The sequence below is a fragment of the Ranitomeya variabilis genome, chromosome 2 (genome assembly GCF_051348905.1).
Source record: "Ranitomeya variabilis isolate aRanVar5 chromosome 2, aRanVar5.hap1, whole genome shotgun sequence".
NCBI classification, from domain to species: Eukaryota; Metazoa; Chordata; class Amphibia; order Anura; family Dendrobatidae; genus Ranitomeya; species Ranitomeya variabilis.
Window position 1 is genome coordinate 702,719,120 of NC_135233.1, and position 17,860 is coordinate 702,736,979.

The window sequence follows — 17,860 nt, forward strand, 5'->3', positions numbered from 1 at the left end:
TCAATATTCAATATTTTGGGCTTCATTTTACCTCTTAGGCTACTGTAACTTTCGTCGTTTGGCCTCCGTCGCAATGCGTCGTTTTGGGAAAAAAACGCATTCTGCAAATGTGCCCGCAGGATGGTTTTTTTTCCCATAGAGTTGTGTCGCCGATGGATTGCGACATATGGCCATATGTCGCGTCCATCGTGCACTGGATGCGTCGTGTTTTGGCAGACCGTCATCACGGAAAAATGTTCAAGAAAACTTTTTTTGTACATCGCATCCGCCATTTCCTACCGCGCATGCGTGGCCGGAACTCCGCCCCCTCCTCCCCGGGACTTTAGAATGGGCAGCAGATGCGTTGAAAAACTGCATCCGCTGCCCACGTTGTGCCGAATTTTCACAACGCTTAGCGATGGCTCCGTACCGACGGAAGTGTGAAAGAAGCCTTAAGTCTTCAAAAACAGCTAAAAAAGTGTCCTGTCCATTCTTCTAGCAACATTTGTTGTATGTAGTGTTATAACAAAAGATGCCGGCATCACAGCTACTGCAAAAAATGAAAATGAAGATGCCAAAGTAGAGGCTTCAGAAAAAAATCTGACTGGCATTTTCCTGAAGCGTCTTCCTATAGCAAAAACTCAGTGGGTATATCAGTGTCTATAAAAACCGTGTACACATACCCCTAGGGTGGATTCATACCTTTTTTTCAGCATTAAATGCTGCAGACAGATTATATCAGTTGGGCAATAGAGAGTGAATAAACACAATATTAACACACTACAAACATTATGTTGAGGGGGTTCACGAGTTTGTCCTTTTTCATACTTTTTGCTGCTTTAGATAAAAAAAGCATGCTATGGGTATGGCTTTTTTATCTATTTTTTTCTTAGGCTTCTCAATAGGACAAGAAAAAATCATCAACAATCAATGTTAGAAAAAATTATTACAGAGAAGATTCAGAAATTGCATTTTTGATAGGTTGCATGAAAAGTGCTGACTATGGGTATGGCATTTTGTTTTCAGTTTGGAAAAACTGCAAAAGGAATTGGTAAAAAACACCACAGTTCAAACAACACACACGCAAAAAAAGAAAAATGTAACATGATTGAGATTTTGGAAATCTCCTTTACTTTGCAGTTACTTTAAAACACTGCCATTCTTAATAAATTGACCCTTAATGTCTGAAATGGAAACACTATTTTAAGATCATATTTGGAAAAAACTTATTCACAGTTTCCTAATGTATCTTAATATAAATTAAAATTATTTTAGCTGTTGACAAGTTAACTCTACATGCAGTCTATAAGCTTCCCTGGTTTCCTGCTGGTCTCTGTTCTCCTAGCTCCAGTGAGGACATGTTGAAACATCTGATGCAATTTTTTTAGGCTTGAGGAGGGCCAATTATGCAGAAATGTTTCCTGGTTTGTCATTCTGCTTTAAACAATATGGACTAATGCTCAAGTTTTTATCAAGAACCTGCAGTTTTGGTGCCTCTGCTTCTCTGAATTTGAAACATCTGATGTAATTCCTTGGTGAGATCACACGTCATCATTGGTTGGTGCCTGTCAGGGGTTGGGACTGACAGAATTGGATTAAAGATAGCATTACTATTATTCATTTTTATAGTGTCATTTATTCCATGGAGCTATGTACATGTACATAGCATAATAATTACTTAAGTATTGCTGTACATGTTATATTACTTCTAAGTTAACATGTTCTCTCTTTCTTCAGATCTTCTTAACTACCTTCAGAATCTATTCAACGATGGATTACAAAATTATGGGTTTCCTTTCTTCTCCACCCCTGCCTACAGTCAGGAACAGTATTCAAGTCCTTCACAATTGGAAGAGAAGAAGACAAGATCACATGGACAATAGAAATAACATCTGATACTGTATTTGCATACAGAATCCTTAAAAAAAGAATTTACAATAAGTGCTCAGGGAGCAGGTCATGAGTCAGAGAAGGATTTTACATCTGTAAGTGTCATGAGAATAAGCAAGGAGCACAACATGTAAGAATGTGTCACGACAAGGGCAGTTAGCCCTTTATTATTTGACAATACAAGAAGCCCAGATTTGAAGCACTAACAGCAAACTGCAATGAAGCATGTTTATGTGTTTCTATATTTACCACCGCGTTTAGACCAGCACGGTGAAAATCACTGCGAGACAAGTCAACCAGCTTGCGTGCGTTATCAGCAGTGGCAGTAAACAGTACTTCTCTAGGCAAACTTTTACAGGAATTTGCAAAAAAAAAAAACTTATGTAAACTTGATAACATTTTAACCACTTGAAAACACTACAACTAAAACATCAAGTTACCCTATTATATGGGTTGTGTGATGGTTAATATTTACTTATTGGTGCTATGCTGTTGAACAGTATAAAGCCTATTCATGGAACTTTTCAATTGCTGTGTCTCAAAAACTAAGAGCACTTGTCTTAAAGGTCTCTTATTCAGTGTCTGTTTCCTTTGCCAAGCCAACTTCATTGAATGGTTGATATATTTGGTCTATATTTACACCTGAGTGTATATTTGGCCCTAAAACCTATTGAACCATATCACCTTTCCGCGGTGATTGTTTGCTGGCAAAAATAAAATGAAGACTGAAAATGGGAAACTGACCATAAGAGTCCGTAATCGTGCTGCTTAATACTTTCAATATCTTGAATGTATGTAGAAATAGCTAGAATTTTATTAGATAATTTCAGTGTTATATATGTATATATATTGAATTTAAGGTTTGGAAACATGCCATACTATATATATATATATATATATATATATATATATATATATATATATATATATCTACACATCCATTGGGTATAAATATTGTATGGCATGATTTGCTTTGAAAGAGTGCACATGAGATGGTGCCAGACAAGATTTGTGGCTTGAGGAAATTCTCCACCATTCACCACTCCCATTTAGCTGTTTGTGTGCAACTGTTTAATAGTATGAATTTGTCATTATTTTGTCAATATAGACTTTTGTATATCATAACTTTAAGTTTCCCAGCTTGATAATTTCTTTGTATAATCTATACTGGAAAATAAAGTATGACATTTTAGTGGGTTTTGCCTGGCAACCATTTCACGCTTATTAAGTCTATGTATGCGAGCTTCAATGCATCTACAAATGAAGAAGCAATTTATTACACAACTTAATGAAGAACATGTGGTGTACTAGTTTACATTAAAAGATACCCATAATGAATTAAAGGCTTGACCTGTCATCATAATTAATGTCTACAATTGTTAAGTGCTGTCATAGAAACATTATTTGCACTGGTGCGTGAATGTGCATCGCTGGCGTTGGTGGAGAGCGGTAGTGATGCATGCAGTAGCAGTGTCACCAGCTGGGACACTTTGAATGAAAGTGACTGAAAATTCAGTCAATAGAATGAATCTTTTTTTCTGACAACTGCTCTTATTTATAGACTCTGTGCCGAATAAAGAGGGAGAACTCTAGGGTGTGTCTTCCCTTCCATGTAATTCACACTATTATTACACAGTACAATCAATACTGGTTTTAATTATGCGATACTAGTAGTTGACACCTTGTTGGAACCAACACATAACATTCTCTGTAAAGCCCTGTACTCTTTACTTAAGATAACTCCTCAATAGTAGGCTACTATTTGTGAATAATATTTTTTTTTCTATAATCGATGTACAATAGGAATTGGATTCTGACATTTAAATACTTACCTCCCCATGAAATAAACCTAGGAGAATGGATAACACCAATGTAGAGGTCTGATACATATCATTAGTTAGTTGGCTCACAAAATTGTGTCTGTCAGTTATGAAGTTTAGGAAGATATAAGTCATAAACACAATGGGATCCCGGCTGTACTTGTCAATCGACTGCCAAAAACAACAATGTGCTGAAGGTATAAGTAATATGGGTATTTTTAATACAATGGTAACTTCTAAAGAATGTTATCAAATCTGGGTTAATTCAATAGGAAAGAAAGTATTATTATATTATGACAAGTTTCCATAAGGGTAATTATCAATCCTTCACACACCCATAGCAGTCATGACCTACACCTTTATTGATGTACTGTTGTATGTTTCATAGAGTGGCATTGAGTAGTGAAGCTAAAAGATCGGTAATGCCAAAATTAAAAAAAAGCTTAGTACTTAATTATTGTAATACATGACGGCTGTTGTATTTTTGTGTGCAGGACATATACTAGAATTTATTATACCAGTGCCTGAGCAGTGGAAGTCAAGCAATAAGAGCCGTACAAGTGGTACTGCTGTTAAGAGCCAGCAAATAAGTGGTCCAAAGTCACGTGTAGGTTGGCGCAGGAATGCAATAAACTATATACCTTACCAAACAACACAGTCTTAGAATGTCCTTCTCCCAAATGTGTTTTATGCATAACATGGTAAATGTGGTAGTAAGGAATATTAAAATGCATACAGAAGGGGTAACTAACTAAGAGTAGAGAATGATTGAGGAAGCTAAAGAGTGCCTCCCACCCGTCTGGAGCTGCCCTTATTATTTGATAAAAGATTAGGCAGCCACATACTGGTGATTTTTCAAAATAAGCTAATAGCAAAAGTGGTTAAAACTCACCAATTCCCAACTTTTGAACACAAGTCATGCCTCAAACTACCAGATTGTGGGTTCCTGGCATAGATGCCACAATCCACAATAGCTCCTCTTGAAGTGAACGCACAAGATCCAACTTTTTGCACTAGCGCAGTTCTTCTACATTGCATCTTTTACTAAGCGGTGACTGAACAGTAGCATCCTTAAAGTGGTTACTGATCAGTGCCGCATAGTAAACAAAAGAGCAACACTAGGTTAGTGCAAAGAGCAAGATTTTTCCATTACTTTCCAGATCTCATGCTTTCCATGGCCTTTTCGGGTGCATTAGAGAATGTTTTCCATTCTTTTGCTAACAACTGTCAAAGAGCTGACCCCAAATTGGTGATCGGTAGTCTTCAAGTGAAAATTCATCACAGCAGTAAAAACCTATATAATCATTACTTGTTTGTAGGTTATACTAACTATCAAGAATAATGAATAGACTGTGGTTGTGAGGCAGGGTATTATTAGCAAACAGATTATACATGAATGCATCTGTTCAGATCCATGCAGCATTGGGACTGTGCTACCAGCGCTGGAGAGGGAACACAAATAGGCAGCAGATACACCATGAACCCTTTTTGGTCTGAGTCACTAATCAAACGAACTTTGAGGGAGAGAGCCTCTTTAAAGAAGTTTTGTAAGATTTCCTGAAACGTCTTCATAGATTCCCATTCTGGAATATCTTTAATTAGAACTGTTGTGATTTTACCCTGAAATTAATTTCTCTTGCTAATTTATTGATAAATCGACAATGGGTTATTACCATGTTCTATGTTAATAGGGTGTGACTCCGTACTTATTGGACAGTGTAAGACTGAGTAGGGACCGGATACACCTCATTAACAAGGGGAATGGTAACTCCCACTTGTCAATTTATACAAACTATATACATTTCCATTGGTAATGACAAAGGAAAGAAAACAATACAAGATCATCTCTATTGCAGTCCACTTATAAAGTCTTGTAGCACAAGTGTTTTTTTTTTTGCACATTACAAGCAGTCCTGCACCATTTTCTACTGAATATTTTTCTCTATTTTTGGCATTATTTAGTCTGCATGCTAATGGGTATAAGTATGTTACGTTTGAACTTGACAGATGTTCATTGATATAAATGGGAAGGCACGTGCAGCTTCAGTGGCTTATTCACAAGACTGTTTTAAAGGAAGAGAATATGATGTTGGCTGGAAACATACCATATAGTTAAGGTAAAATCAGTGCAGCCTTTCAGAATTATGCAGAATATCAACAAGGGCATATTTGCTTATTTACTATATTGTCAATTTAGGGATTGACATTTGAGAAATAAGGTCATCATAAGCACCTTTCCGCTGCAGACACAGTCATAGGCAAGGCACTAGTCAACTCTTTGAGCAAGTCTGTGAGCTTTAAAGGAAACTTTACAGTAGATTCATACTGTCCAAACAATAAGCAGCATGAATCAGAGGCTGGCAGCGTTATTGTAGATGTATATGTTTTACTCTGTGACACTGAGGTAGTTGGAAAAGCTAGCCGAGAATATGCATCTCAGATGACTAGTCTAATGCAAGTTAACGGCAGCTATTTCCGACACATTGCTCCCCTTAAATGACAAGGCTTGAATTATATGTGTGTATAGAGAGAGACCTGGCAGTCAAAGGCATCTGGGAGGGTTAAACCACCAGGGACTTTATTTTGTCTAGTCATCTGAGATGCATTGTGTCAAAATTGGTGAATTCTCTCTGAAATTCTAGAGCACTTTAAAGTAAACCAATATTGGAACCCGTCACAGTTCGGGCAGCATGAATCTTCTGTCAGGTTGCCATTAAATGGAAAGTGCAGATTTGGGATTAATAATGCCTTACATAAGGAAGGAGAAAAATACAGTCTCAAACCCATTTAATGAATGTGTACAGAAATGCATAAGGGAAGATTTATAATTGTTTTTACAATGTGTGGGAAATATGGAAGATGGGTTCAGTATGATCATAATTTATTACATGATCACTTTTGAGATAGCAGCCACTCACATGCATGTACAGTACATTAAAATATATTTAAACAGATTTTGTTGTCCTTCATATCATTACTTAGATTTTCTATTTTCTTATTGAGTTTTTTCAGAATTGGGGTGCAAGAATTACAGGGTTATTATTGCTCCGTGATTACATTAATCCAATTATCTGACTGTAGATCATTTCAAGGAATGCATCTTGTGTAAACAATAATCCCCTAGTATGTTTTGGGACTCTATAATATTCCGCTTGAAATAATGAGTAATTTTTAGTATACAACATTGAGGATCTGTCATTAGGACAAGTCATAAAGTTGTGATCCCCTTCTTCCCCCAGGGACCTGACGCACTAGTGGAACATTTTCATTAAAGTACCGAAATAAATGCGGCTCATGTATAGGCTACTGTATCTGGAAAGTCTGGTCTGCCCCAGGCTATTGGTTGGGTTGGCTCTGTAATAGTAGACACAGCCATCATGTCATGAACAAATCAGATTTCTACTAAATCATCAATTTTTTTTTAAACACCTCTAGGGTTCTTTCTTCAGTTCATGATTAAGTGAAAAAAGTAATAAAAACATGCATAACTAATAAACAAGTCTTACACCCACTAACACATTTTTCAGAATGGTCACTTTCTAATTTCTAAGCACAACTTAAGGCCAGAATTCTTAATTATGTTTTACAAACCTTTTAAATTTTAGTTTTGTTATGTTTTTAGATAGAATGATGATATTTTGTTGTGACCACTGCCAAGATTTTTGTTTGTATTTATACCTCTTTGCTTCATTGCTGCGTAAAAATATAACTTGAATTACATGTAAATCAATTTGAGAAGTGCAGTGTGGTGGCTATTATGCATTACAATTTGTAATTGTCGTTAGTGTTGTTTTAGAAGCATGTTTACAAACTGCAGTCTTATTAATACACATTGCTGCTGTATTCACAGGTTTAAAATGAGTGGAGATTGTCCAACTGGTGTGTATGAAATGCATAAAAATAAACTGATTATTTTCAAATTAAGTTCAGTTTTGTTATTCGGATTTATCAATTTATTTTAAGTTGAGCCCATTCCCTCTGAACAGCATGAATCTTTTGTGCAGGGCAAAACTGCACGCTTTGTTCTATAGAGTAAAACTTGCAGATGACTGGGTAATAGGAATGAGCAAGCACTAAAATGTTCGGTTGCTATTTGCTCAAAGTAATTCCTAATACTGGCATGATTGTTTTGAGTAATAAGTATAATGAGAATCAATGGGAAAGCCAAGTTTTTTTTGCGGCAAGCCCTACAAAGAGATCTGGGTGGGCAATGAAAATGTTCAAATGCATGGGAAAGGTGCTGAATGGAAAGTGAACAGCATTGAGAAGACCCCTAGAAGCAGTAAAAATAAAATAAAAAAGGAATGACAATAAAACATTCCAAACCTAAATATTTTTTCCTGTATAATGACTTGTATAAATCTACACAAGAATATGTAAAAGACCATGGATGAGCAATATATTATAGCGATACATTTTTAACAAGTTTTTTGAGGCTTATACATCAACAAACAGAATCCAAGAAGATGTAATACCCTGTGGATGAGCAATATAATACCAATACATTTTTTAACAAGTTTTTTGAGCCTTTCACATTAATGAAATAGACTCCAGACCACAGAATATTGGATGGGTGAGCAATATAATACTGATACATTTTTAACAAGTTTTTTTGAGGCTATTATAGCAACCAAATGCATGAAAGAACATTTTTACCAAGTTTTTTTCGGGTTATATACCAACAAAATGTAATCCAGACCGTTGAATACCTTATGGATGAGCAATATAATAGCAATAAAGTTTGAACATTTTTTTGAGGATTATATAGCAACAAAATGTACTCCAGACCACGTAATAGTCTATGGGTGAGCAATATAATACCAACAAATTTTTGAACAAGTTCTTGGAGAGATATATAACAACAAAATATACTCCAGAACACAGAATAGTCTATTGGTGTTGAATATAATAATGATACATTTTGAACAAGCTTTTTTGAGGCTTTTATAGCAACGAAATGTACCCAAGAAGATGTAATACCCTACGGGTGAGCAATATGATACCGATACATTTGAAACAAGAATATGTAACACCTTCTGGGTTAGCAGGATGATAACTAGTGGAACAGTTTTATAGGCCGGGTCATCCCGGAATTGACGATACCAGATATGTGTACTTTTGTACAATAGATATATATACATTGTATGGTTTTGTACTCGGGTGCAGTTGAGGAAGACACAGGAAGCGGTTTCATTAAAATGTCCTGGCAGGTTTATTAGAACTGCATAAGCCGCTTAGCATAAGCAAATTTAAAAGACAGTCTTTCTAGGGCAAAAAGTAAAAAAAAAAATTGTAAGCCATAATCATCAACATTAACAGAAATAAAGACTTGAAATAGATATCTCTGTTTGTAATTACTCTATATAATATGAGTTTCACTTTTTGTATTGAAGAACTGAAATAAATTAACTTTTGGATGATATCCTATTTTGTGTTAAGCACCTGTATGTCACACAAACGGGTATTAAATAAAAAACATTTCCCACATTTTACATCAGCACAATTTTGGAAAATCAAATTTTTTTTGGTTACGAAGTTATAAGGGTTAAAAGTTGACCAGCGATTTTTCATTTTTCCAGCAAAATTTACAAAACCATTTTTAGGGACCACATCACATTTGAAGTCATTTTAAGGGGTCTATATGACAGAAGATACACAAAAGTGGCCACATTCTATAAACTGCACCCATAAAGGTGCTCAAAACCACATTCAAGAAGTTTATTTACTCTTTAGGTGCTTCACAGGAATATTTAGAAAAAAAATGAACATTTAACTTTTTTCACAAAAAGTTATTTCAAATCCATTTTTTTAATTTGACAAGGGTAAGAGGGAAAAATGGACCCCAAAACGTGTTGCGTAATTTCTCCTGAGCATGCCAATACCCCATATGAGGGAGAAAACCACTGTTTGTTGCACAGCAGAGCTCGTAAGAGAAGGAGCGCCATTTGACTTTTTGAATGCAAAATTTGCTGACATAATTTGCGGACAACGTGTCACACTTGGACAGGCTCTGATGTGCCTAAACAGTGAAAATCCCCCACAAGTGAAACCCTTTTGGAAATAAGACTTCTCAGGTAACTGATTTAGATGTCTGGTGAGCATATTGAACCATCAGGTGCTTCACAGAAGTTTATAACATTGAGCCGTAAAAATAAAAGCAATTTAACTTTCCCCACAAATTTGTTTTTAGCACAAAATACTGCATTTTCTACTGTGTACACCAATACACAACATGTGGAAGAAAACTACTCTTTGGGTAAACGGCAGGGCTTGGAAGGGAAGGAGCATCATTTGACTTTTTGAATAAAAAATTTCCTGGAATCATTAGCAGACATCATGTCCCATTTGGAGAGCCCCTGATGTGCCTAAACAGTGGAAATCCACAACAATTGACACCATTTTGGAAACTAAACCCCTCACGGAGCTGATCTAGATCTCTGGTGAGCACATTGAACCCTTAGGTACTTCACAGAAGTTTATAACACTGAGCAGTAAAAAAAAAAAATCTCCACAAATATATTTTTAGCACAAAATGTTGCATTTTCATAAGGGTAACAGGATAAATTGCACAACAATTTATTGCCGATACCCAACATGAGGAAGGAAATTACTCTTTGGGTGCATGGCAGGGCTCAGAAGAGAAGGAACGCCATTTGACTTTTTGAATTTAAAATTTCTTGGAATCATTAGTGACCCCATTTTGGAAATTAGACCACTCAAGGAATATATTTAGATGTGTTGTGAGCACCTTGAACCCCCAGTTGCTTCACGGAAGTTTATAACTTTGAGCCGTGAAAATAATAAAATCGCATTTTCCTCACAAAAATGTTGTTTTAGCCCCAAGTTTTTAATTTTTCTAAGGGCTAATAGGAATTTTTTTAAAAAACAAACTGAGGTTAATTTTTTCCTGAGTGCAACAATACCCTACACGTAATCAGGAAATATTTTTCAGACACAGTTCAAAGCTCAGAAGGCAGATTTTACTGTTATGGTTTGCAGGTACCATGAACAAATGCGAGAGCCCATGAGGTGCCAGAACAGCAGAACCCCCCAAAAGTGACCCCATTTTACAAACTATACATCTCAATGAATTCATCTAGGGGTGCAGAGATCATGTTGACTCCATGGGTGTGTCACAGAATTTCATACCACTCGGCAGTGAAGACAAAATAACTACATTTTTACCACCAAAATTTTGTATTAACCTCAGATTTTACATTTTCACACAAGAAGTGGGTAAAAATGGCACAAAAATTTGTCCCACAATTTCTACTGAACATGGCAATACCCCATGTGTGGCTGTTCAGTACTATTTAGCCATACGGAGAGATTCGGGAGGAACATAGTGCTATTTGCCTCATGGAGCACAGATTTTCCTAGAACAGTTTGCAGACTCCAATTACATAGCTCCAATTTGCTAGAAGAGCAAAATCCCCCCTCAAGTGACTACATTCGGGAAAGTACACCCCTTGTGAAATTTATCTACAGGTGTAGAGATGATTTTGACTCCATGAGTATTTTCCAGAAACAGGCAGCAATGAATGTTGCCAAGTGAAAATTGCAAACTGCCGTTGTAGTGACCAGTACGCTATAGTGACCTGTACATTGCAGTCACCAGTACGTTATGCCCAACTTGTGCTCCTGGAGTCATGCACCCATAAACTAGGTGGGCTCTCATCGCTTCAGAATTGCCAAACGTTGATGCAATATGTGGTTTAGGTACACTGTAGTGCTCGGAAGGGAGAGGGGCATTTGGTGTTGGGAGTGCAGAATTTGGTGAATTTCTTTGGTGGGTAAGGAGCCAATTCACTTTTTCAGATGACAGACCTGAGTGAGGTCTTGCTTTTTTTATAAATTAAGTTGAAGCTTTTATTGGGAACATTTTATATAACGTTTCTAAACATTTGTCTGGCGCTCTATGCTGAGCACTTACTTTGGGGTTTCCATCTAAATCTCCGAGTGACGTGATTCAGATGAAACCCCTGAGGGATCAATTCAGTATAATGAGGCAGCAGAGTTATTCTAGACTTCGTCTTGCCTCTGTTCAGTGGTGTCCTTTTCAGAAGTGCACAAAACGGATTGCACAAAACTGGCGCCGAAGGCACTTTTATGCAGTCCTTTTGTGCAATCCGTCTAATCACAGGTCAGACGGAATCCACAGTGCATCATTGAAGGAAATCTTCTGCAGGGGGATCCGTCTGATTCACTTATTTCAGAGATTTACATGGAAATTTGGGTCAATACGATTGCAGCGATACCTCATTTATATATTTTTTATGTTTTGGCGCTTTTAACCCCTTAATCCCATATGACATACTATCCCGTCGAGGTGGGGTGGGCCTTAATTCCCACCGATGGGATAGTACGTCATAGCAATCGGCCGCGCTCACGGGGGGAGCGCGGCCGAATGCGGCCGGGTGCCAGCTGACTATCGCATCTGACATCCGGCACTATGTGCCAGGAGCGGTCACAGACCGCCCCTGGCACATTAACCCCCGGCACACCGCGATCAAACATGATCACAGTGTACCGGTGGTACAGGGAAGCATCGCGTAGGGAGGGGGCTCCCGGCGTGCTTCCCTGAGACGATTGGTACAAGGCGATGTACTCACCTTTTACCGAGTGTCTCCTCCCTGCAGTCCCCGGATCCAAAATGGCCACGGGGCTGCATCCGGGTCCTGCAGGGAGTACTTCCGGGTCCACAGCAGGCGCTGGTAAGCCTGCACGGCTGCATGTCAGATCGCTGATCTGACAGAGTGCTGTGCAAACTGTCAGATCAGCGATCTGGTATGTCCCCCCTGGGACAAAGTAAAAAAGTTAAAAAAAAAATTTCCACATGTAAAAAAAAAAAAAATTCCTAAATAAAGAAAAAAATATATATATTATTTCCATAAATACATTTCTTTATCTAAAAAAAACCAAACAATAAAAGTACACATATTTAGTATCGCCGCGTCCATAACGACCCAACCTATAAATCTGTCCCACTAGTTAACCCCTTCAATGAACACATAAGAAAAAAAAAAAAAACGAGCCAAAAAATAACGCTTTATTATCATACCTCTGAACAAAAAGTGGAATAACACACGGTCAAAAAGACAAATATAAATAACCATGGTACCGCTGAAAACGTCATCTTGTCCCGCAAAAATCGAGCTGCAATACAGCATTATAAGCAAAAAAATAAAAAAGTTATAGCCCTCAGAATAAAGCGATACCAAAATAATTTTTTTTTCTATAAAATAGCTTTTATGGTATAAAAACGCCAAAACATAAAAAAATGATATAAATGAGATATCACTGTAATCGTACTGACTAGTGTTGAGCGATACCGTCCGATACTTGAAAGTATCGGTATCGGAAAGTATCGGCCGATACCGGCAAAGTATCGGATCTAATCCAATACCGATACCCGATACCAATACAAGTCAATGGGACTCAAGTATCGGACGGTATCCCTGATGGTTCCCAGGGTCTGAAGGAGAGGAAACTCTCCTTCAGGCCCTGGGATCCATATTAATGTGCAAAAGAAAGAATTAAAATAAAAAATATTGCTATACTCACCTCTCCGACGCAGCCTGGACCTCACCGAGGGAACCGGCAGCGTTCTTTGCTTAAAATGCGCGCGTTTACTTCCTTCCGTGATGTCATGGCTTGTGATTGGTTGCGTGCCGCCCATGTGGCCGCGACGCAACCAATCACAGCAAGCTGTGACGTAATTTTCAGGTCCTCAATGCCTAATTCTAGGCATTCAGGATTTTAAAATTACGTTCCGGCTTGTGATTGGTCGCGTCGCGGTCACATGGGCGACGCGACCAATCACAAGCCGTGACGTCACGGGAGGCAGGAGACGCGCGCATTTTAAAATTACGTCACGGCTTGTGATTGGTTGCGTGCCGCCCATGTGACTGCGACGCGACCAATCACAGCAAGCCGTGACGTAATTTTTAGGTCCTGAATGCAGAATTAGGCATTCAGGACCTGAAATTACGTCACGGCTTGCTGTGATTGGTCGCGTCGTGGTCTCATGGGCGGCACGCAACCAATCACAAGCCGTGACGTAATTTTAAAATGCGCGCGTCTCCTGCCTCCCGTGACGTCACGGCTTGTGATTGGTCGCGTCTCGTGGCCACATGGGCGGCACGCGACCAATCACAAGCCGTGACGTCACGGAAGGAAGTAAACGCGCGCATTTTAAGCAAAGAACGCTGCCGGTTCCCTCGGTGAGGTCCAGGCTGCGTCGGAGAGGTGAGTATAGCAATATTTTTTATTTTAATTCTTTCTTTTACACATTAATGTTGTTTCGATACCGATACCCGATACCACAAAAGTATCGGATCTCGGTATCGGAATTCCGATACCCGCAAGTATCGGCCGATACCCGATACTTGCGGTATCGGAATGCTCAACACTAGTCACGGCTTGTGATTGGTTGCGTGCCGCCCATGTGACCGCGACGCGACCAATCACAGCAAGCCGTAACGTAATTTCAGGTCCTGAATGCCTAATTCTGCATTCAGGACCTGAAATTACGTCACGGCTTGCTGTGATTGGTCGCGTCGTGGTCACATGGGCGGCACGCAACCAATCACAAGCCGTGACGTAATTTTAAAATGCGCGCGTTTCCTGCCTCCCGTGACGTCACGGCTTGTGATTGGTCGCGTCGCCCATGTGACCGCGATGCGACCAATCACAAGCCGGAATGTAATTTTAAAATCCTGAATGCCTAGAATTAGGCATTGAGGACCTGAAAATTACGTCACGGCTTGCTGTGATTGGTCGCGTCGCGGCCACATGGGCGGCACGCGACCAATCACAAGCCGTGACGTCACGGAAGGAAGTAAACGCGCGCATTTTAAGCAAAGAACGCTGCCGGTTCCCTCGGTGAGGTCCAGGCTGCGTCGGAGAGGTGAGTATAGCAATATTTTTTATTTTAATTCTTTATTTGACACATTAATGTTGTTTTGATACCGATACCCGATACCACAAAAGTATCGGATCTCGGTATCGGAATTCCGATACCCGCAAGTATCGGCCGATAACCGATACTTGCGGTATCGGAATGCTCAACACTAGTACTGACCCGAAGAATAAAACTGCTTTATCAATTTTACCAAACATGGAACGGTATAAACGCCTCCCCCAAAAGAAATTCATAAATAGCTGGTTTTTGGTCATTCTGCCTCACAAAAATCGGAATAAAAAGTGATCAAAAACTGTCACGTGTCCAAAAATGTTACCAATAAAAACGTCAACTCGTCCCACAAAAAACAAGACCTCACATGACTCTGTGGACCAAAATATGGAAAAATTATAGGTCTCAAAATGTGGAGATGCAAAAACTTTTTTGCTATAAAAAGCGTCTTTTAGTGTGTGACACCTGCCAATCATAAAAATCCGATATAAAAAACGCTATAAAAGTAAATAAAACCCCCCTTCATCACCCCCTTAATTAGGGAAAAATAATAAAATTAAAAAAATGTATTTATTTCCATTTTCCCATTAAGGTTAGGGCTAGGGTTAGGGTTAGGGCTAGAGTTAGGGCTAGGGTTAGGGCTAGGGTTAGGGCTAGGGTTGGGGCTAGAGTTGGAGCTAAAGTTAAGGTTAGGGTTGGGGCTAATGTTAGGGTTAGGGTTGGGGCTAAAGTTTTGGGTTAGGGTTTGGATTACATTTACGGTTGGGATTAAGATTGGGATTAGAGTTAGGAGTGTGTCAGGGTTAGGGGTGTGGTTAGGGTTACCGTTGGGATTAGGGTTAGGGGTGTGTTTGGATTAGGGTTTCAGGTAGAATTGGGGAGTTTCCACTGTTCAGGCACATCAGGGGCTCTCCAAACACGACATGGCGTCCGATCTCAATTCCAGCCAATTCTGGGTTGAAAAAGTAAAACAGTGCTCCTTCCCTTCCGAGCTCTACCGTGCACCCAAACAGGGGTTTACCCCAACATCTGGGGTATCAGCGTACTTGGGACAAATTGGACAACAACTTTTGTGGTCAAAGTTCTCTTGTTATCCTTGGGAAAATAAAAATTTGGGGGGCTAAAAATCATTTTTGTGAGAAATAAAAGATTTTTTATTTTCACGGCTCTGCGTTGTAAACTGTAGTGAAACACTTGGGGGTTCAAAGTTCTCACAACACATCTAGATAAGTTCCTTGGGTGGTCTAGTTTCCAATATGGGGTCACTTGTGGGGGGTTTCTACTGTTTGTGTACATCAGGGGCTCTGCAAATGCAACGTGACGCCTGCAGACCAATCCATCTAAGTCTGCATTCCAAATGGCGCTCCTTCCCTTCTGAGCTCTGCCATTCGCCCAAATATTAGTTCCCCCTCACATATGGGGTATCAGCGTACTCAGGACAAATTGGACAACAACTTTTGGGGTCAAATTTCTCCTGTTACCCTTGGGAAAATACAAAACTGGGGGCTAAAAATCATTTTTGTGAAAAAAAAAAGAATTTTTATTTTCATGGCTCTGCGTAATAAACTGTAGTGAAACACTTGGGGGTTCAAAGCTCTCAAAACACATCTAGATAAGTTCCTTAGGGGGTCTACTTTCCAAAATGATGTCACTTGTGGGGGGTTTTAATGCTCAGGCACATCAGGGGCTCTCCAAACGCGACATGGTGTCCCATCTCAATTCCAGTCAATTTTGCATTGAAAGGTCAAACGGCGCTCCTTTCCTTCCGAGCTCTGCCATGCGCCCAAACAGTTGTTTACCCCCACGTATGGGGTATCAGCGTATTCAGGACAAATTGCACAACAACTTTTGGGGTACAGTTTCTTCTCTTACCCTTGGGAAAATAAAAAATTGGGGACGAAAAGATATTTTTTGTGAAAAAATATGATTTTTAATTTTTACAGCTCTGCATTATAAACTTCTGTGAAGCACTTGTTGGGTCAAAGTGCTCACCACACATCTAAATAAGTTCCTTAAGGGGTCTACTTTCCAAAATGGTGTCACTTGTGGGGGGTTTCAATGTTTAGGCACATCAGGGGCTCTCCAAACACAACATGGCATCCCATCTCAATTCCAGTCAATTTTGCATTGAAAAGTAAAATGGCGCTCCTTTCCTTCCGAGCTCTGCGATGCGCTCAAACAGTGGTTTACCCCCACATGTGGGATTTCAACGTGCTCAGGACAAATTGTACAACAACTTTTGGGATCCATTTTCTCTTTTTACCATTGGTAAAATAAAACAAATTGGAGCTGAAATAAATTTTGTGTGTAAAAAAGTTAAATGTTCATTTTTATTTAAACATTCCAAAAATTCCTGTGAAACACCTGAAGGGTTAATAAACTTCTTGAATGTGGTTTTGAGCACCTTGAGGGGTGCAGTTTTTAGAATGGTGTCACACTTGGGTATTTTCTATCATATAGACCCCTCAAAATGACTTCAAATGAGATGTGGTCCCTAAAAAATGGTGTTGTAAAATGAGAAATTTCTGGTCAAATTTAACCCTTATAACTCCCTAACAAAAAAAAATTTTGGTTCCAAAATTGTGCTGATGTAAAGTAGACATGTGGGAAATGTTACTTATTAAGTATTTTGCGTGACATATCTCTGTGATTTAAGGGCATAAAAATTCAAAGTTGGAAAATTGCGAAATTTTCAAAATTTTTGCCAAATTTCCATTTTTTTCACAAATAAACGCAAGTTATATCGAATAAATTTTACCACTATCATAAAGTACAATATCTCCTGAGAAAACAATGTCAGAATTGCCAAGATCCGTTGAAGCGTTCCAGAGTTATAACCTCATAAAGGGACAGTGGTCAGAATTGTAAAAATTGGCCCGGTTATTAACGTGCAAACCACCCTCGGGGCTTAAGGGGTTAAAGAATAAAAATTATTTTATGTAAAAAATAATTATTTGTGCATCGCTTTATTCTAAGAGCTATAACTTTTTAACTTTTCCTCTGATGGAGCTATTTAGTGGCTTATTTTGTTGCAGGACGAGATGATGTTTTCAGCTGTGCAATGTTTATTTATATATTTTTTATCACGTTTTATTCCACTTTTGTTCAGAAGTATGATGATAAAGTGTTTTTTGACTTGTTTTTTATGGTGTTCACTAAAGGGGTTAACTAGTGGAACTGTTTTATAGGTCGGGTAGTTCCGGATGTGGGAAAACCAAATATGTGTAATTTTATTGTTTATATTTTTTTTCATTCA

General features: G+C 38.7%; 2 protein-coding genes across 3 annotated transcripts in view; one reads left to right on the forward strand and one right to left on the reverse strand.

Annotated features, from left to right (window-relative positions):
- Positions 1 to 7,613, forward strand: part of LOC143803926 (uncharacterized) — a 123,560-nt gene extending 115,947 nt beyond the window's left edge. Inside the window, exon 23 of the mRNA XM_077281683.1 lies at positions 1,717 to 7,613. Within this exon, the coding sequence (XP_077137798.1) occupies positions 1,717 to 1,862 (146 nt within the window). The 3' untranslated portion in view covers positions 1,863 to 7,613. The remainder of the gene's footprint in view (positions 1 to 1,716) is intronic.
- Positions 1 to 17,860, reverse strand: part of LOC143807647 (uncharacterized) — a 255,796-nt gene that overhangs the window by 161,162 nt on the left and 76,774 nt on the right. The window lies entirely within an intron of this gene.